Source organism: Stylophora pistillata, chromosome 12 (genome assembly GCF_964205215.1).
Source record: "Stylophora pistillata chromosome 12, jaStyPist1.2, whole genome shotgun sequence".
Classification (NCBI taxonomy): Eukaryota; Metazoa; Cnidaria; class Anthozoa; order Scleractinia; family Pocilloporidae; genus Stylophora; species Stylophora pistillata.
The window spans coordinates 28514116-28535611 of NC_142530.1; the positions used below are offsets into that span (position 1 = coordinate 28514116).

Genomic DNA, 21496 nt, shown 5'->3' on the forward strand with positions numbered 1-21496 from the left:
GATCACTATTAGTCTTTTCTATGCTGGAAATCGGAAAAATTGAAACTGAAAAAGTAATAAATAAATAAAATGAAAGGCAATCTAGAGGATAGAAACTCACCTCTCTTCATGAGGCCGAACGACCAGAAGCTTTTTACAAAGCCTTCAGTAAAATGTTGTTCTATTGTGGATAAATGTCACAGAGTCCATCAAGACGTGAACTAAATTTCAACAAGTTCTTACTAATGAAACGACCAAAATAATGGAAGCCATTTTTAAGTGATCTTCTTCAAGAAGTGATAAACCCTTGAGAAGCAGAAGGCAGCCGATCGAGGAGCTTAAATGCTCTTAGTTCTGTCGATTTCATGGACAATAGATCGAAAAGAGGGAGAAGTCCTTACTTTCAATGATGTCTCCGCTTTTAAAAAATTTCCAAGTTTGAAAGAGAGCTCTGGAGGGAATATCAGACACGGCAATTAATATTGCTATAGTTTCCTTCAAATTTCCGCTTTTTTTCGATTTTAAGCCGATTATTCTGTATATAAAAAACCAGGAAAGATTTATTGCTGCTCGACGTTTCGGAATCATCATGACTCCATTATCAAGAGACTAGTTAAATAGCATCCTTCGTGGACCTCACCGAAGCTTTCAGTCGACTTCAGGTGAGCAGAAGTGGGCTCTTCCAGATCCTGCAGAAGATCGGATGTCCTCCCAAACTCCTGGCAGTCATTACCTCCCTCCATCAGGACATGCAGGGCACGGTTTGCTTTGATAGGGCCACCTCTGACCCCTTCCCAGTCAGCAGTGGAGTGAAGCAGGGTTGCGTTCTAGCACCAATCCTGTTCGGGATATTCTTCTCGATGCTCCTGCAGTACGCCTTCGCCGACTGTGATGATGGACTCCACGTCCATACGAGGCAAGATGGCAAACCTTTCAACATTTCCAGACTCCGCGCCAAGACCAAGACCTACGAGGTGCTGATACACGAGCTGCTGTTCGCAGATGACGCTACTTTAACATCTCACAGCGGGGAATGTCTCCAGCACCTGGTCGACAAGCCGTCCGCTGCCTGCGGGGAGTTTGGGCAGACAATCAGCCTCAAGAAGACCTACGTCATGGCGCAGAGTGCCGAGTCTCCTCCTTCCATCACAATCGGGGACACTCAGCTCGAGGTCGTGGACGCCTTCACCTACCTGGGCTCCACAGTAACAAGCTCAACATCTTCCGACGCCGAAATCAACTCGAGAATCGCTAAGGCTACAGGGGTCATGGCCAAACTCAACAAACGAGTGTGGAACAACAGCCTGCTGAGCGAACGGACCAAGGTTTGCGTCTACCAAGCTTGTTTCCTGTCGACTCTTCTCTATGGCAGCGAGTCTTGGTCGACCTACGCCGGACAAGAGCGTCGCCTCAACAGGTTCCACCTCCGCTCACTTCGACGCCTTCTGCGCATCAAATGGCAGGATCAAGTCCCAGACACTGAGGTCCTTCCGCGTGCTGATCTGTTGAGAATACCTTCCTTGCTCATTCAGAGACGCCTTCGTTGGCTTGCACATGTCCATCGCATGGTGCCTCAGCGCCTGCCACGTGAGATTCTCTACGGAGAACTACACGACGGCGCCCATCGAGCCGGCAGACCTCTGCTGCGCTTGAAAGACACCATAAAGCGCGACCTCAAAGCAGCTAACATTGACGCAACCATCTGGGAGGACACTGCTGTCGATCGTAATACCTGGCGGCACAGTGTCAAAGCTGGAGCCTCAAGAGCTGATGAGGACGGCAGAGCCCAGGCCATATTGAAGAGAGCGGCGAGAAAGCAACACGCGCTCTCTGCGCGCGCCCCATCTACCTACGTCTGTGCAAACTACGTGAGGGACTGCCACTCCAGGATCGGGCTTCACAGCCACGCGAGATCCTGCCCCGCCCGCCCTGTGTGCTAATCATCGCTTCCTCGAGACGAGGATTCCGAATAGTTAAATAGCACGCAACTGAGGAAAGGTACAACGTATCAGCATAAATTATAATAAACGGCCAAAAAAAACTCCTTAGCGCGGATGGAATCTGTTTGCATGTTCAGTGTTGGCTTACGCATGCGAGTGTATAACATTTCTTTGACGAGGCAATCAAATTTGCTGCTACACTTCGTGATGATGTGAATTGCTCAATGAAGCGTTCAGGCATTTCACTATTGTGTAGGAGGTTATAATGTTTGTAAATCGAAGATGACTTTCGAGTGGGCCCTTTTACGCGCTCGGGTAAGTGTCCACGTGTATAACTCACATGCCCTGAATCACATATGTTACATTTGAATTCATATACGAGACATTGTAGGTTGACAATAGGGGGCTTAATCTCGTGTCCCTTAAGTTGTTGCTCGAGCTTAGGGCTTAAAAACACTGGTTGAACAGTGACGTTCAACTTGGAACTTAGATTGTTAAGTAGTTCTTTAGCATAACTGGCTGAAGACTGGTCCTTGAAGGGTAACACTACTCTCACAGTCATCGATGGTACATCAGGTGATGGGCAGGGCTCTTGAGATGAAATCCTTCTCTCAACGAACCGCTTGATTGTAGATTCAACCAGTGGCTTGGGGTATTTCAAGTTATGAAAAACCCTTCTAAGGCGGTCACATTCCTCCGAGAAGAATTACCACTTTACATATAAATGCCACTTTACATATAAATGCCACTTTACATATTGAAAAGGCACCGTGTTAAGGTATGTTTTTGAACAAAAAAACCTTTGCTTTGCAAGTTAAACTTCTTATCTTTTGGATATGATGATGGGGAACCGAATCGATGCAACCATTTCCTCGTAGCAGACTAAAGAAGCCATGAACGTAAGGCCTATTTTAAGAATAAGAGAAAGAGGAAAGTGTAGCTATTATGTGAGGTTATTAGAATGAAAACGTAGCTTCTAAAACAGTTTTTTCTCACTTTCCTTTCCATTGTAATGCGGTTCGAACTTGACTCTATTTATTTTGATGATGGGGAACGTTGAGTTTCTGGCAGTAAAAGTACAAAATGCAAAATATTTTTTTATTTCCCCTTTCTTTTCTTTATACTTCGCAGCCATATTTAATCCGTATTTTCGCACTTAACACTTGCTCGTAGCCATTTTGGCAGCCATCTTGTATAGGATTTCTGGCTATGGTAACGTTTCTTTTTTCTGGACATGATCCTTTCTTTACGCCTGGTGAATAACAAGAATGAAAACTCCTGTTTTGAAATTAGAGATCTTCGTCTCTTTGTAATGCGTTTGCATCGGCGTCAAGCATCAATTTCCCTGTTAAATCTCTGGCTTTTGTACGCTTTTGTGTAGTTATTTCTGAGTCTGACATTTCAGCCGTGAATTTCATTGTACCGTGGCGAGTGGCTGTTTGCCCGTCTTACAAATGATTATATTTTGTGTCTGGAAGTGCTCCACAGACAGCAAACAACGAATGCATGGAACTTAACGAAATCCTAGCGAATGAGTTTCTTTCCTTACTCTTGGTTTCTCGATGAGAGAACTTGTGAACTTTCACTCCCAACGGCAATAAGAATCGAGTGTGTTCGGCTGTTCGGGGATGGTTCGTAGGTAGCTTGCCAAAGATATTCTATGTAGAATTGATACTTCCTTTTTAGGCGACCACCGCAAAAATAAAGTAAATAAATTAACTGAGATAAATAAGTTGTATGCCCGCGAACAGTTATACGCAAAAATTGTCTTGCACATATAAACATATCGACTAATTAACTCGACTTCAGTCAAAATTATAGTGTGACCGCTTAACACAGATTCCATAGACAAAGGGTATTAAAAACAAGGGTTAAGAATCTCATTTTATGCCATAGTCGACCAGTTAATGCACAAAAACTTGTTCAGAAAGAAACTACTAATATTGATTTCGGGAGATAAACATGGATCAAATTTTCTAAAAAGATTTTTCCTATATCATTTGAGAGATCCGCTTTGAGAGACTGTTCAATACAGGTAAAGGCAAAATACAACCGTTGGGACTCAATAAGGAATTACAGCTGTAAATGGGTAAAAATTTGGAGACTTTGAAAACCGATGATGCCGTGAAGCTTGATAAGGCTGAAAGGGCTGTCAATCATTTACACGATGTGACCTCGTGCATGTGAGCCCACCGAACTGTTCCTAAGAAAAACTTAAAGCTTTTTCTGGTTTTGTGCCATCGCCTAATCAAGCCTGTTAATTATGTTCGGTGCAAAACAAGTTCCCCGCGTGAAGAAAAAAGCATACCTCAACCACGTACATAAAATTAAATATCGGCCTTATACTGTCCTAAGCTCTTCTTTTTCATTATAAGTTCTTGCAAATTTGTAGAATTTTCAACAACATAAAACTCCAACTCCTCTACTGAGTAACGAGGCTACTGAGTAACTTCCAGGCTGGATTAAACTTTCGATGACACAAAAATTGAAAATGAATTTTTTATTGATATGTCGCCGCACGACAAAACATTGCAGCGTTCCAGCTTCCAGTATCTGTAACTGGGAAATTTCTGGCGTCGTTTTCTTTTCATTCCGTTAACACGCAACACTAATAATACTCAGATACAATGAATATATGAAGTTCACATATTTTGAACTGCGGTATTAGATACGTATGATGCACGATCCTCGCAGTAGATAGTGCTATTTATGCAATAGCGAAAATCAGACCTGAAAATTAATCCCGTACAGGCCTGATTTTTTTCAGGTCTGATTTTCGCTATTGCATAAATAGCGCTATCTACTGCGAGGATCGTGCATCATACGTAACTAATAATACTAATAGTTAGATTCACTTATAACTTTCGAAAATTCTCTCCTTTTCCCATCATACGCCTGATTAAAAAAAATATATCGATTATATTATTCAAACAAAAGCTATTAAACTCCCGCTCTGGTTACTTCCGTTGGAGGAGATTCCGGGTGTAGACTGTCAATTATCTCAAATTTTTAGGTATGTTTATTAATTAGGCATGTTTTATACATCTGAAATTCATAAGCTATGTTTTATTTTTTCTGGTTTAAGCAGAATAGAACTAGCCAACGCAAAGCTGCTTCCTAAAGACAAACCTGATCTCCTTGTGCCGGAAAATGTCTGTAAACGTAACCGGCGTAACGATGAATGGAACACAGTCCATGTCGACTTGCTTCAACCCCACAGCAGAAAAAATTGGTTACACCTTTGCTTACTGTCTGCTAACTGTTGTGTCACTGGCTGGAAATACCTTCATTGGAATTATTGTCTATAGGACTAAAACACTGAGAACACCAATCAACCTTTTGATTGTAAACATGGCCATGTCCGATCTGTTGTATCCTATTTTCTCCTTTACGGGGAAGTTGACAGCAATTAACACGGCAAGCAAGTGGCTGATCAGTGGTCCCCTTGGGCAAGCGTTGTGTAAGCTGAGTGCCTTCGCTACAGATGTCTCCACAGCTGTGTCAGTTCAGAGCCTGGTTCTGATAGCAGTAGATCGATTTGTAGCTGTGGTATTTCCTCTCCGCTCCCCATTAATCAGTTCAAAACAGTGCCGCTTCTTCATACTTGTTATTTGGATCGTTGCTATGGCAGTTCATTGCCCATGCTTATTCGCCTTCAAAGTTGTCGAGTATTCAGACGGGCTGGTTTGTTGGTGGCAGTGGAATGACGCATTTGGAGAGTCATCATCGTTAGAAGACTACTTTCTGGGATTGACCATTGTTGTCATCTATGTTCCTTTGGTTTCGATCGCCATAATTTACTTTGCCATCGCCTTGAGAATTAAATCCCAGAAGATTCCAGGCAAGCCATCAGCAAACGCAAGAAATCAGCGTTTGAAGAGAGAGAGAAATGTTCTGAAGATGTCCGTTGCCGTCGGGTTGGTTTTTGTTGTATGCTGGCTGCCATTCTCTATCGTGAGCATTTCCTTACACCGTTCTTCAGACAGCGCCATGATTTCATCTTGTAGTTTCCAGTACTCTGGAGCTATCACCAGTTTTCTTGCTCGCTCATACTGTGTTTTAAACCCTTGTATCTGTTTTATTTTCAGTGGTAATTATCGTCAAGGTCTTAAGAATTTCCTTAGTTGTTTTTCTACGAATGCTGTCCGATCTCAACCTTAACAAGAACATGTTAAGCACTATTGATCAGCACATGTAAATATGCGCCATGTAAATTGGTAATAGTTAGTTAATAGTTAGTTAGTTAATGAGGCTGCTTAGTTATCGTTTTCAGCCCAGCCTTTTGCATGTTGTTCAAACTTATCTAAAGGTTGACTTGGCTCACCATACCGATTGGTTCTTTCTCCCTAAAAATAAACAAACTTACGACATAGTTGGTGCGACGTGAAACATCCATTAACTGCTTGACTCACTGTTTAGTGGAAATAAGCTCTGCCTTTATAGTTTCTGACTTGGCCAAACTGCTCTAAAAACTCCTCACATTTATTTTAATTCATCCAAGCGTTAGCGTCAAGTTCTCAGTAATACCTGGAGCTGCTTTAAGGAAGGCCTTGCTTTATTGCGTCCGAGATTTTTTAACCTAGCTTTCGATAAAAGGGAAGTTCAAGGTTCTTCTTCTTTTTCGCTTATCTATAATCAGCTGTACATGCAAATTAATTTATCAAATCTTATATTGAATATTATTGAGATAAACTGGGATATCTTTAGAACTCATTAAATTCAGTTGTTTCGCGAAATTAGTGAATGACATTAAATAATTGGTCTTATACGAAGAGAAACTTTGTCCAACGGTTCTAATCGTTGTCAGTTTGAACTCTCGATCTGGCTTCAGGATTTACGGTTCTATTGTGAATATCATACGGTTTTTAAAGCTTTAGACTTTACTTATAAATAGCGAGTTTTTTGATCAATATGAAAAACAAATGGTATCAAGAAAGCTTCAAGGACTGGTTTTGAGTTTGGGATCACGATTAGTCTAATAAATAACAGTAAATAAGATTATGATAATCTAGAGGAGAGAAAATCACCTCTCTTCGTGAAACCTAACGAACAGAAGTTTTTAAAAAAAAACTTTGGTCACATTTCTTTTCATTGTGAATAAATGACACAGAGTGCATCAAGATGTAAACTAAATTTCAACAAGTTCTTACTAATGAGACGACCAAAATAATGGGAGCCGTTTTGCAGCTATCTTCCTCTAGGAGCGACAAACCCTTGAGAAGCAGAAGGCAGCCGACCAAGGAGGCCTGTAACTATAAGGACATGTCCAACTGCTGTGAGTCTACAATGGGAACAGAGCCCAAAACCACCTAGCATTTCACCGCGTATGTTAACCTTTAAAGGCTTAGTATGAGTAGATATTAATGATACATTGGGTCTTAAATGTGTTTGCGAGATACTTGGACACTGAAGGTACAGGAGCGATAAAGGCACGCGTAATCGACCTCGTTTGCGCACAGGTGGCCCAAGCTCTGTCACAGGCTCTTTCACAGTGAATAATTAAAGAGTTTGTATAGTGGTTTAGTTGGACCATAGTTAATTGAAGGGACTAACTATGGTCGATTAACGATTAACTATAGTTGGACTTGCTTTTGAGCTCCGTAAATGTAAAGTTGTGTGATATAATCAAAGAAATAAAGTCTTACTTTCATAGAGTAGTCTGTGTTGTTCTCCTCGCGATTTGAGGCCGTTTTGATGTGTTTGAGCTTGACGCCCTAAATTACCGTGCTTAAAATACGGGAAGGTCGGAAATTTCTGTTGACACATGCTCGCCAAAATCGCTCCAAAACAACACTTAATACTTTCCCTCGAATCAAAACTCGGCAGCACGAAAGCCAAATAGTTTCCCTTTAAGTTCACTGAAAAAATCCCACAAAAGTCGGTTTGTCGAGCAACCAATCCAGCGAGAATTTCAAATGAACGGCCGTTCGGAAGTCTTCTAATGCGTGGAAAGAACTTCTTGTGCAGCTGAGAGACCGTTAATGCGCGGTCAACCTGGAACCTAGTCAAATCTCTCTCAACGGGTCCTCCACATAGTAATCTAACACCAACTCTTCACACATACTAAGGTACCCCGGGTAAGAGGTCATTTGTAAAAATCCATTGAAAACAGTGAAGATGGACAGCATCGACGATCTAGTCAAGTAGATGAGTTTTGTTGCTTAGAATGATTACGTAAATTAAAATGTCTAGCGACTGGTTTCGATGTGTCCTTGTCATTCCTCTCCACGTCTCGAAGGTGTTCTCGGAATCGGTCACCTAGTCTTCTGCCTTTTTCGCCGATGTATATCTTTTTGCAATAAGTGCAAGTTATGCAATAGATTACATTGGCGGTGGTGCACGTGAAGTGATCGGTGATCTTAATGGATCGTTTAGGTCCCGATATTTTATCAGTGTTGTGAATGAAAGGACACGTTTCGCATCGTGCACGAGCGCATTTAAAAGTGCCTGGTTGGTCATTAGTCTGAAAAGAACTTCTGACCAAAAAATTACTTATGTTTTTGTCGCGTTTGAATGAAATAAGCGGAGGCTGCGAAAAGATAGTGCTTGTCTCTGGATCGTTTTGAAGTAATTTAAAGTTTTTAAGAATGATGGATTTAACTGAGTGGTTGTGAGGGTGAGACGTGAGAGTGAATGGATTGCGGTCGGAATCTTCCTTATGCGACGTTTGTAGTGCTGAATGTCGATCAATAAGTTGGGCGCGGTGGTAACCCGCTTGAACGACAGAAACAGGGTAACCACGTTTATCGAAGAACTGGCACATTGACTCTGATTTGTGGTGGAAATCAGAGTCATCACCACATAAACGACGAAGTCTTAGAAACTGAGAAAAAGGAATGAAATTCTTAACGTGAGATGGATGCGAAGACGAATATAACAAGTAATTATGCGAGTCTGTAGGTTTGTAATACACACTAGTACATAAACCGTTACCTTCAATTGAAACTTTGATGTCTAAAAGGGATAAAGAATTATCAGAAATTTCCCATTATCACAACACTGATAAAATATCGGGACCGAAACGATCCATTAAGATCACCGATCACTTCACGTGCACCACCGCCAATGTAATCTATTGCATAACTTGCACTTATTGCAAAAAGATATACATCGGCGAAAAAGGCAGAAGTCTAGGTGACCGATTCCGAGAACACCTTCGAGACGTGGAGAGGAATGACAAGGACACATCGAAACCAGTCGCTCGACATTTTAATTTACCTAATCATTCTAAGCAACACATGGCAATCTGCGGTCTTTCCTTACACTTAGGTAGCACGGAAAGCCGTAAAAATCTTGAACAAAAGCTCATCTTTCAAACCGGCAGTCTAAATCCCACAGGAATCAAAGAACGCTTTTCATTCCATTAATTTATTCTTGTTTTTCTCGTTGCCACGTTCCCACCAATAACGTAGCTCCATTTTCTGCCTTTAAAAGCACATTCAACCCACAATTCCTCTATTCGCTCCGACGAAAGGGCTAACGCTCGAAACGTCAGCCTTTGTAATCTTTACGGTGGCCAATTTACCATTTCAACTTTGTTGATATATCCAAATTATCCCAGCGGTTGTATTTTGCCTTTACCTGTATTGAACGGTCAGTCAAAGCAGATATCTATAAAATTGAATCCACGTTTATCTCCCAAATTCAATGCTAGTAGTATCTTTTTCAACAAGTTTTTGTACATTAAATGGTCAACTATGGCATAAAATGAAATTTTAACCCTTTTTTTGTAATACCCCTTGTCTATGGAGCCTGTGTTAAGCGGTCATCATATAATTCCGTCTGAAGTCGAGTTTATTAGTCGATATGTTGATATGTACAAGACAAATTTTGCGTAGAATTGTCCGCGCGCATACAACTTATTTATCTATTTATTTGTTCATTTATTTATGCATTTACTTTATTTTTGCGGTGGTCGCCTAAAAAGGTAGTATCAATTCTACCTAGAATATCTTTGGCAAACTATCTACTAACCATCCCCGAACAGTCGAACACACTCGATTCTTATTGTCGCTGGGTTCACAAGTTCTCTTATCGAGAAACCAAGAGTAAGGAAAGAAAACCATTCGCTAGGATTTCGTTAAGTTCCATCTGGTGTTTGATGTCTGTTTTGCTGCTGCACATGGGGTCTGTGCGACGCTTCCAGACACAAAATGGGATAGTTCGTAAGACGGGAAAACAGCTACTCGCCACCGACGATACAATGAAATTTACGGCTGAAATATCAGACTCGGAAATTTCATTCTTGCCACAAAAGGGTACAGAAGCGAGAGATTTAACAGGGAAATTGACGCTTGACGCCGGTGCAAGGGCATTACAAAGAGACGAATACCTCTAATTTCAATACAGGAATTTTCATTCGTGTCATCACTAGGCGTAAAGAAAGGACCATGCCTAAAAAGTAGAAGCGCTACCGTGTCTTATAAAAACAAATTCGACACGCGCAACGTTTTATAAGAACGACAAGAGTTTCAAAACACACCAAAAAAATACCCAGGGTAACTTAAAGCAAGCACTCTATTCATACAATGGTTCTGTCGAGAAATGAAAGGAAAAGAGTCTAGCGATTGGCTTCGGACCCAGCGCTTGAGTGCCACTTTACTATTTGCCATATTTCTGTTGATCTTTGCACATTTCCATTTTTCCTCAAGCAGCCCTCACTGAATGTATAATTCATGCATAAAGATAAAACAATGAATAATTGAAAATTGCGACGAAATTATTGGAAATGTTAACGACACTCGGTTGGCAATCTGCGCATCAATTATCGTTCATTACTCTGAGGGTCGCTTTCATAAATTTCGTTGAAATTTAGTTAATTTCTTGATCGACTCTGTGATATTTATTCACAATATAAAGAAATGTGGCCAAAGGTTTTGTAAACAAACTTCTTTTCGTAAGGCTTCATAAAGGAGGGTGATTTTCTCTCCTCTTGATTATCTTTTATTTTATTTATTGATTTATTTTTTTCAGTTTCAAATTTTCCAATTTCTAGAGAAAAGACTAATCGTAATCCCAAACTCAAAAGGTTGAAGGCTTCTTGATACTATTTACTTTTTATATTGATCAGAAAATTAGTTATCTACCAGTAGAGTCTAAAGTGTTAAAACCGTATGATATTCACAATAGAAACGCAAATCCTGAAACTAGAGTTCAAACAATGGTTAGAACCGTTGGACGAAGTTTCTCTATGTATAGGATGTAAGTTAACGTCTCCAAGTGATATCATTCGCGAATTTCGCGAAACAACTAAGTTTAACGAGTTTCAAAGATATCCCAGTTTATCTCAATAACATTTAAAGTTATTTTGCATGTACAGCTGATTATAGAGAAACGAAAAAGAGGCTGAAAACCTCGAACTTCGCTTCCACTGACTTTCATCGAAAGCTAGGTTAGAAACTCTCGGATTCAATAAAACAAGGCTTCCCTTAAAGCAGCTGAGAATATTACTGAGAACTTGACACCAACGCTTGGATGAAATAAAATAAATGCAAAGAGTTTCTAGAGCAGTTCGACCAAGTCAGAAATTATAAAGGAAGAGCTTATTTTTACTAAACAGTGAATAGCTTTCCTTCAAATTCATATAATCGATCTTTTTTTAAAATTAAGGGTATGATCGGAAAAATGACAGTTTTCCAAACTTCTAAGTTATTCTCGTTGTAACTATTATATGATTTTTATTAGTACTTTTAACGAAATGGTAAGAAAACAACTCCAGAAATAGCCCAGCTACAGATGTTTACTGATGTTGGATAACAGTTGACAGCTGGTACGAATGATCACGTATTAAAGCAAGCCAAAAGATCTACATATTCTGTCCTGCGGATGCATTTCAAGCAATTGATCTTTTCAATTATCTTGCCATCGAAAGTTTAATCCAGCCAGGAACTTACAAAGTAGCCTCGTTACTCAGTAGACGGGTTGGATTTTTTTTTAAGAAAATTTTATTGATTTTCAAGAACTTCTCCTGAAATAGAAAAGCCTAGCACAATATAATGCCAATTTTTAATTTTATATACATGACAAAAAGGTGTGCTTTCATTCTTCACCCGAGGAATATAATTAACAGACGTGATAAGTCGATGGGATAAAGCCAGAAAAAGCTTTAAGTTTAGCTTGGTACGAAAACAGTCGGCATACTTGAACGTGATCACATCGCATAAATGATTGACGGCCCCTTCCTTTTCAAGCTTCCCACTCAGTTAGTGGTTGAAAAAATTTGACGTCTTTTCCAACGCCCAGAGGGTAACCTCCAGGCGAAAAGGACTCTCCAAATGCGTTATTCTACATCTATTCATTTGTTTATTTATTTTATTTTTGCGATGGTCCCCTAAAAAGGCAGTATCAATTCTACATAGTACATCTTTGGAAAACTATTTACGAACCATACCCGAACAGCTAAACACACTCGATTATTATTGTAGTTGGGAGTGAAAGTTCACAAGTTCTCTTATCGAGAAACCAAGAGTAAGGAAAGAAACTAATTCGCTAGGATTTCGTGTAGCTCCATTCACTGTTTGCTGTCTCTTTTGTTGCTGTACTTGGGGTCTGTGTAACACGTCCAGACACAAAATAGGATAATTTGTAAAACGGGCAAACAGCCACTCGCCACAATACAATGAAATTCACAGCTGAAATATCGGACTCAAAAATTGCATTCTTGACAAAAAGCGAGAGATTTAACAGGGAAATTGATGCTTGACGCCGGTGCAAACGCATGACAAAGAGACGAAGACCTTTAATTTCAATACAGGAATTTTCATTCTTGTCATCCACCAGGCGTAAAGAAAGGATCATGTCCAAAAAGGAGACGCGTTACCGTCCGTACCTTTTAAAAACAAATTCGACACGCACAACGTTTAATAAGATCCTCTTGCAAATTTCGCACGTTGCTACATCCTTCTACAACACACGTAGTCGGCATATTTTCGGACAATATCGACTACAACATGTTATAATTGATGCGCAGGTTACCGGCTGAGTGTCAGCGACACTTCCAATAATTTCGTCGCAGTTTTTAATTATAGATGGGTTCTATTCTTTATGCATGAATAATACATTCAATGAGGGTTGCATGAGGAAAAATGGGAAACTGCAAAGATCAAACGGAAGTTTGGTGAATAACGTGGCATTAAAGCGCTGAGTCCGAAGCCAATCTCTAAAATCTTTTCCTTTCGATTCTCGATCAGGGAACTTAGAAGCCTCATAACCATTGTATAAATAGTGTTTGTTTTAAGTTACCCTGGGTATTCTTTCGGCGTACATTGAAACACTTGTCGTTCATATAAAACGTAGATGAATAAAGGCTGAAAGTTTCTAAAGAAACTGTGGTGCTGCGTCGGTGGGTGTAACAAGGTAATTTGGTTATATCAACTAAGTTGAAATTGTAAATTGGCCACCGTAACGAATGAAAAAGCTGACGTTTCCAGCATTAGCCGTTCGTCAGAGCGAATGGAGGAATTGTGGGTTGTGTGTGGGTTTATATGCAGAAAGCAGAGCTACGCCATTGGTGGGAACATGGCGACGAGAAAAACACGAATAAATTAGTGGAATGAAAAGCGTTCGTTGATACCTGTGGGATTAAGAGTGCCTATTTGAAAGACAAACTTTTGTTCAAGAGTTTTACGGCTTTCCGGGTTGCCTAAATGCAAGGAAAGACCGCAGATTGTCATATGTTGTTTAGAATGATTAGATAAATTCAAGTGTCTAGCGACTGGTTTTGATGCGTCCTTGTTTTTCCTTTCTATGTCGCGAAGGTGTTGTCGGAATCGGTCACCTACTCGTCTTCCCGTTTCGCCTACGTATAACTTTTAGCAAAAGAGAAGATATTTGTTTACAAACATTGTCTTTGTTATTAAATGTTCAAAACCTTAAACAAAAGAACTCTTTGTTTCACTAGCCAATAGTTCTCTTGTTGGCATATTAACCAATAAGGAATACTGGAGGGTTTAGTGCGGAACCTGTCCTCTCAGTCACATAAAAAAAACTTACTACTAAACCCGAAATAAGAAATCAGCTTTTTTATTTCCCTGCGATCACCAAATGGATACTAACTGTAATTTGGCTAATTTGCTTTCGACTGTAAAGGGATTTTTAACGAAAATATCGTCGTTGCACAGGACCTTGCAAAACGTTTGCTTTCCTTGTGTTAATGTTGCGGCGCCTTACTGATTATTACCTCAATTCTGCGTCTGAAAGGACGTCAAATTTGTTGAATTACTAACCGAGTGAGCAGCTTGATAAGGAAGGGGCCGTCAATCATTTACACGACGTGATCACATGCAAGTGAGCCGACTATTTTCGTTCCTAAGAAAAACTTAGAGCTTTCTCTGGTTCTGTGCCATCGACTTATCAAGCCTGTTAATTCTGTTCGGTGCAAAACAAATTCCCCCGTGAAGAAAAAAAGGATACTTTTTGCCATGTACATAAAATTAAATATCGGCCTTATACTGTCCTAAGCTCTTCCATTTCATTATAAGTTCTAGCAAATTTGTAGAATTTTCAACAACAAAAAACTCCAACTCCTCTTCTGAGTAACGAGACTACTGAGTAACTTCCAGTCTGGATTAAACTTTCGATGACACAAAAATTGAAAATGAATTTTTAATTGAAATGACGTCGCACGACAAAACATTGTAGTGTTCCAGCTGCCGGCATCTGTAACTGGGAAATTTCTGGCGTCGTTTTCTTATCATTTCGTTAACACGCAGCGCTAATAATAGTAATGGTTAGATTCACTTATAACTTTCGAAAACTCTCCCCTTTTCCCATCATACGCGTGATTGAAAAAATATATCGATTATATCATTCTAACAAAAGCTATTAAACTCCCGCTCTGGTTACCTCCGTTGGAGGAGATTTTGGATGTAGACTGTCAATTATCTCAAACTGCTAGGTATGTTTATTAATTAGGCATGTTTTAGACATCTGAAATTCATAAGGTATATTTTTGTCTGGTTTAAGTAGAATATAAATAGCCAACTCAAAGCTGCTTGCGAAAGACAAACCTGATAATCCTGGTGCCGGAAAATGTCCGTAAACGTAACCGGCGTAACGATGAATGGAACACAGTCCATGTCGACTTGCTTCAACCCCACAGCAGAAAAAATTAGTTACACCTTTGCTTACTGTCTGCTAACTGTTGTGTCACTGGCTGGAAATACCTTCATTGGAATCATTGTCTATAGGACTAAAACACTGAGAACACCAATCAACCTTTTGATTGTAAACATGGCCATGTCCGATCTGTTGTTTCCTATTTTCTCCTTTACGGGGAAGTTGACAGCAATTAACACGGCCAGCAAGTGGCTGATCAGTGGTCCCCTTGGGCAAGCGTTGTGTAAGCTGAGTGCCTTCGCTACAGATGTCTCCACAGCTGTGTCAGTTCAGAGCATGGTTCTGATAGCAGTGGATCGATTTGTAGCCGTGGTATTTCCTCTCCGCTCCCCATTAATCAGTTCAAAACAGTGCCGCTTCTTCATTCTTGTTATTTGGATCGTTGCTATGGCAGTCCATTGCCCACACTTATTCGCCTTCAAAGTTGTCGAGTATTCAGACGGGCTGGTTTGTCGGTGGCAGTGGAATGACGCATTTGGAGAGTCATCATCGTTAGAAGACTACATTCTGGGAATGACCATTGTTGTCATGTATGTTCCTTTGGTTTCGATTGCCATAATTTACTTCGCCATCGCCTTAACAATTAAATCCCAGAAGAGTCCAGGCGAGCAATCAGCAAATGTAAGAAAACAGCACTTGAGGAGAGAGAGAAAAGTTCTGAAGCTGTCCATTGCCGTCGTGTTAGTTTTTGCTGTATGCTGGCTGCCACTCAGTATCCTGGCCCTCTTCCTTCTCTTTTCATCAGACAGCGCCATGATATCATCTTGCAGTTTCCAATACTATAGAGCCATTGCCCATTTTCTTCCTCAGTCATACTGTGCTGTAAATCCTTGCATCTGTTTTATTTTCAGTGGTAATTATCGTCAACGTCTTAAGAATTTCCTCAGTTGTTTTTCTACGAATGAGGCTGCTTAGGTATCGTTTTCACCCCAGCCTTTTGCATGTTGTTGAAACTTATCCAACGATTGACTTGAATCACTATACTGACTGGTTCTTTCTCCATAAAAATAAACAAACCTACGACGCCGTTGGTGCGGCGTGAAACATTCATCAACTGCATGATTCACTGTTTAATGAATTTAAGCTCTGCCTCTATAATTTCTGACTTGGTTAAACTGCTCTAAAAACTCTTTGCATTTATTTTATTTCTTTCAAGCGTTAGTGTCAAGTTCTTATTAATATCCTGAGCTGCTTTAAGGCAGCCTTCTTTTATTGAATCCAAGATTTTTAACCTAGCTTTCGATAAAAGTCAATAGAAGCGTAGTTTGAAGGTTCTTCCCCTTTTCCGTGTATCTATGATCAGCTCTACATGCAAAATAACTTTAGAATGTTAATGAGAAACTGGGATATCTTTAAAACTCATTAAACTCAGTTTTTTCGCGAAATTCGCGAATGGTATTCATTGGAGACATAAACTACATCCTCTACATAGTTTATCTTATACCAAGCGAAACTTTGTCCAACGATTCTAAACGTTGTTTAAACCCTGAGTTCAGGATTTCTGGGTCTATTGTGAATATCATACGGTTTTTAAAGCTTTAGACTCTACCTGTAAATAACGAGTCTTCTGATCAATATGAACAATATATAATATCAAGAAAGCTACAAAGGCTGGTTTTGAGTTTGGGATCACCATTAGCCTTTTCTGTGCTGGAAATTGGAAAATTTGAAACTGAGAAAAATAAATAGATAAATAAGATAAAGGATAATTTGGAGGAGAGAAAATCACCTCTCTTCATGAAGCCTAACGAACAGAAGTTTGTTTACGAAACCTTCGGTCACATCTCTTTGCATTGTGAGTAAACGTCACAAAGTCCATCAAGATTTCAACTTAATTGCAACGAGTTCTTACTAGTGAGACGACCAAAATAATAAAAGCCATTTTGTAGCGATCTTCTTCAAGGAGTGAGAAACCCTTGAGAAGCAGAAGGCAGCCAATCGAGGAGGCTTGTAGTCAAAGATACACGACTAGAAACGAGGGGCAGGCTAAGGACATGTCTGACTGCTGTGAGTCTACAACGGGGAACAGAACCCAAAACCACCTGGTATTTCACCGCGCATGTCAGTTAACTTTTAATGGCTTAGTATGAGTAGATGATAATTAAACAAAGCCATGATGACGGCTTTACGTCTTCATTGCTATTTGCCTTTTTGTGGGTAGCTTCTGACACCTATCGCCCATTCACACCATTAAAACATTTTTAGTTAAACTAAATAAAAATGGAGCTAGGACAAAACACTGACCCCCTACTGACCCCCGTTACTGACCCCCTCTTAAATCCACTGGAAATCATGACTTGAAGCTAACGATACAAAATCACGATATGATAACACACTCACCTCTTAAATTCCAAAATGGCGGAAGATGGTCGATCTGCTTAATACCACGAGTCTGCCATGGTCCAAACTCGTTTTACCACAATTGTTAGTTCTCCTATACTCATAAACGAGTGGCAAATGTATGCATGTATGTATAATGTGTGGTAGGCAGAAAAAAACAACTACATATACATCCCCACAGACCTATTTCGTGGTTGCCCACTCATCAGGGGATTTTAATTGCAGAATAATGCAATACCATCGCTTATATATACACTATACTAATTGCTAATTAACATGGTTTATGCAGTGTGAAAAGTGTCAAGTCAGCTGTTGCGTAGGAGGGCTTTGTTTCTGTGTCGGCAGGAAGAACCGACAAGAACCTACAAGAACCGACAACGCAACAACATCCTCTGGTACAACCCGCCTTTCACCAAGAACACCAGCACTAACATCGGACATAAATTCCTCGCACTGATCGACAAACACTTCCCCAAAGACCATAAGCTCCGCAAAATTTTCAACAGAAACACAATCAAGATTAGCTACAGCTGCATGGACAATCATGAAAACAAATCATCGACAACCACAACAAAATAATCCTCACCTCCCACGTAAAGGCTAACGTCACCGCCACAACCGACACCTCTACCGCAAACAACAACAAGAAATGCAAACGCCGACAGAAAAACTCATGCCCTCTAGACGGAAACTGCCTCCAACAATCTGTCATATATCAAACTACTATTACGCGTAAAGACAACAGCACGACAGACACATACATCGGGCTCACTGCAAACGACTTTAAGTCGCGCTACAACAACCACACCTCATCATTCCGACACGCAAAACACCGCAACTCCACCGAACTCAGCAAACACATCTGGACACTCAAAAGACAACATCGATTATTCCATCACCTGGCGCATCCTATCTTCTCACCTGCCCTACAACAGCTCAAGCAAACGATGCAACCTATGCCTTATAGAGAAATTCCTGATCATCTGCCACCCAGACCTATCAACACTCAACAAGCCTAACGAACTCGTCTCTTCCTGCCGACACATAAACAAAGCCCTCCTACGCAACAGCTGACTTGACACCTTTTACACTGCATAGACCATGTTTATCAGCAATTAGTATAGTATATAAGTGATGGTATTGCATTATTCTGCCATTAAAATCCCCTGATGAGTGGGCAACCACGAAACAAGTCTGTAGGGATGTATATGTAGTTGTTTTCTTCAGCCTACCACACATTATACCCGCTCTACTATTTGTATCGAGCACTGTTTCACGGACACCAAGTTTAATCCCTCCATGTGTGTATGTATGTATGTATGTATGTATGTATGTATGTAGGTAGGTAGGTAGGTACGTACATACATACATAGGCACGTACGTATGTATGCATGTATGATGTATGTATGTAATGACCATTTTTTGTCTCAATGCCAATATTTTGGACCTGATTTTGACAACTTCTCTAAGATTGATATCGAATATTCAAGTGATCCAAGATGGTTTTGTATCTGACCATCATCCTGTGTTGTTTGACATTAAGTTGCATTGTGATCGTTCGTGTAAATCTTCTCCAAGACAAGTTTATGATTTCAAGAAAGTGAATCTTGAAGATCTGATTGAGCTCTTTCACTGGATACCATGGAACGGTGCCTTTTTGGAAGATGATGTGAACTCTGCTACTGTTAATGTCACGGACTTGATTTTGGCGGTTGCTGATGACTGCATTCCTAATTTTTTTAGTTAAAAAGAAGCTAAATCCCCCATGGATAACTCGGGAGGGACTTAGGTTGGTCAAAAAGAAGAGGAAGTTGTGGGGTAGGTTAAAATCTGAGCCGTCAATCCAACTCCGTGAGAGATTTAAACAACTTAGATCCGAAACTAAGAAACTTATCATATCAAACTCACGAGGTACAGATAGTCTCTTATTGAATTTCGTGACCACGCCCACTTCATCGGTCCACTCAAATCGAGTGCGATTTTTGGATGTTATATCATCTTGCCGACTCTCTGTATAAAAAGTTTACAATGTACCACCGAAATATTGAACTGTAATATCATGGCTTTCCATTTTGTGTATTTTCGTACTACAAGGTAAAGTTTTTCCCTCGTCATTTTCACCTTTTCCTGAGCGGGTCCGTCAAAATTAAGAAGGCGTTCGTGGTCAAAACATAACCGAGGAAGGAGTCTTAGGCGATTTCTCTCTTACGCAAGCGCAAATTGAAAATGAACCACCATAATCAAAGAGAGGGACAAATTTCCTTTGTTTTGATGTGTAAATTGTCGAACAAGGAGCAGATTGAACCTCGTCAAATGGCTACTCAAAACAGCCACACCTTCCTCCTTTTGCTCGTTTCCTGCTTTATAAGAGTGAAAGCAGTGGGAGAAGAATCGGGTAGCTCGGAAAGCGCTTCACCATCGTTTACTTACGAGATAAACAAGTAAGATTTGTAAAGTTATTGTCTGAAAGAGTCGGAAGAAATACATTTTTTTCAGGTTAGATTGCTGTTTTTACCCTAAACGTCGTCCAATAAATTTTTGTTGCAGCCTACCAATCTATACAATTTCGAAGGAAAATATTCAGATGCTTCACCGTCCCCGAAGGGGGTTCTGTCCTGGTGTACCGGTTCACAAGGGAATTACCATTGTTCTTTCTTTGTTTAGGAGTTATCGGTTAGCTATTGTGTATTGTTTGGTCTTTTGTATTGGCTCTTGTGAACCGATACACGAGGACAGAACCCCGAAGGGTCTCCACTCATCGAAGCATGTACTGTAGCCAATGTAGTGAATTTTCAGTCTCTTGTTGGGTTTGTCAACCTCCGTGACCTCAATATCATACAATTTTGTATCTTTTCTCTGTGAAATGACCTTTTTAACAGGGGTGTATGCTGAGTATTCGTTGCAGAATCGCTTTGCATCTGGGTTAGCGGTCGCGCCAGGCTGAAACCGACAAAAACAAATGTTCATCGCAGTGGGGAAACAGTTTGATATGGGAGTAATTATCGTGAATATCTTGTTAAATTGTCCGAATCCCCTAAGGATACAATCCCAAGCGTTTTTGGTCGTTTCACTCCATCAAAACCAACTTTAGGAGACTACCTGAGTCGGTTTTTTTATGAGGGAGTCAGTGCTAGAAAACCATCTGAGCAGGCAAAATTATTTAATTTACATTTCCATTCAGTCTTTTCCAAATCCTATGATTTGGAACATGGGGATTCTCATCTAAAGGAAGAAGTCGGTCCTGGTAGCCTTATTTCTGTCGCAACTTGCGCTAGTGGAGTTAAGAAAATTTTGGTGAAGTTAAACCTCAACAAGGCAGCTGGTATGGACTCTATTCCTGCTCGCCTACTTAAATGTATCGCCATTGAATTGGCTAACCCTGTCTCTTGGTTATTTAATTCATCGTTTACACGGGCCATTGTCCCTCAACTATGGAAGCAAGCTAACATTTCCCCAATTCATAAGGATGGTGACACAGGTTCAGTTACTAATTATAGAGGGGTTTCATTACTATCTGTTGTTGAGAAGTGTCAAGAAAGGATAATTCATACTGTTATATATGACCAGGTGTTTCAATATTTGCATGATTTTCATCATGGCTTTCTGAGAGCTGAGAGGGAGGTCTACTGTTTCTCAATTATAATTTGAATATATCAACAAAGTTGAAATGGTAAATTGGCCACCGTTTCGATTATAAAAGCTGACGTTTCGAGCGTTAGCCCTTCGTCGGAGCGAAGGGTGTACATCGGGTGTACCCCAGGGATCAATTCTGGGACCGTTGTTTTTATTTATAATTTATATAATGATTTGCCTGGCGTAGTTTCTGATGGCAATAAGTTAGTTCTTTATGCTGATGATAGTAAACTTTATAAGGTTAATGCCAGTAAATGCATGGTTATGAGAATTACCAAAAAGAGGTCCCCTTTTACCTACCACTATCATATTGATGGGACTAAACTCGATTCGGTTTCTTTGCATAGAGACCTGGGCTTGTTTCTTGAACAAAAGCTCATCTTTCAAACCGGCAGTCTAAATCTCACAGGTATCAACAAACGCTTTTCATTCCACTAATTTATTGTGTTTTTCTCGTTGCCACGTTCCCACCAATAACGTAGCTCCAT

The 21496-nt window shown here is 40.2% G+C and overlaps 3 protein-coding genes and 1 pseudogene across 3 annotated transcripts; 3 read left to right on the forward strand and 1 right to left on the reverse strand.

Annotated features, from left to right (window-relative positions):
• The first annotated feature begins 728 nt into the window (after positions 1–728).
• Positions 729–1919, forward strand: LOC148719517 (uncharacterized). The gene has a single exon (XM_088740118.1). The coding sequence runs from the start codon at positions 729–731 to the stop codon at positions 1917–1919; it is 1191 nt and encodes a 396-aa protein (XP_088596244.1).
• A 68-nt stretch (positions 1920–1987) lies between these two features.
• Positions 1988–2622, reverse strand: LOC148719518 (uncharacterized; annotated as a pseudogene).
• Positions 2623–4814: 2192 nt separating this feature from the next.
• On the forward strand, positions 4815–7580 carry LOC148719519 (QRFP-like peptide receptor). The gene has a single exon (XM_088742026.1). It carries the CDS (start codon positions 5070–5072, stop codon positions 6078–6080), a length of 1011 nt encoding a protein of 336 aa, XP_088598152.1. The 5' UTR covers positions 4815–5069; the 3' UTR covers positions 6081–7580.
• A 6656-nt stretch (positions 7581–14236) lies between these two features.
• On the forward strand, positions 14237–17177 carry LOC148719520 (QRFP-like peptide receptor). Its single transcript, XM_088741871.1, has one exon. The coding sequence runs from the start codon at positions 14949–14951 to the stop codon at positions 15948–15950; it is 1002 nt and encodes a 333-aa protein (XP_088597997.1). The 5' UTR covers positions 14237–14948; the 3' UTR covers positions 15951–17177.
• The last annotated feature ends 4319 nt before the right edge of the window (positions 17178–21496 follow it).

Coding starts and splice junctions, on each gene's coding strand:
- LOC148719517 (XM_088740118.1), top strand. CDS start 729: ATGCAGGGCACGGTTTGCTTTGATAGGGCCACCTCTGACCCCTTCCCA.
- LOC148719519 (XM_088742026.1), top strand. CDS start 5,070: ATGTCTGTAAACGTAACCGGCGTAACGATGAATGGAACACAGTCCATG.
- LOC148719520 (XM_088741871.1), top strand. CDS start 14,949: ATGTCCGTAAACGTAACCGGCGTAACGATGAATGGAACACAGTCCATG.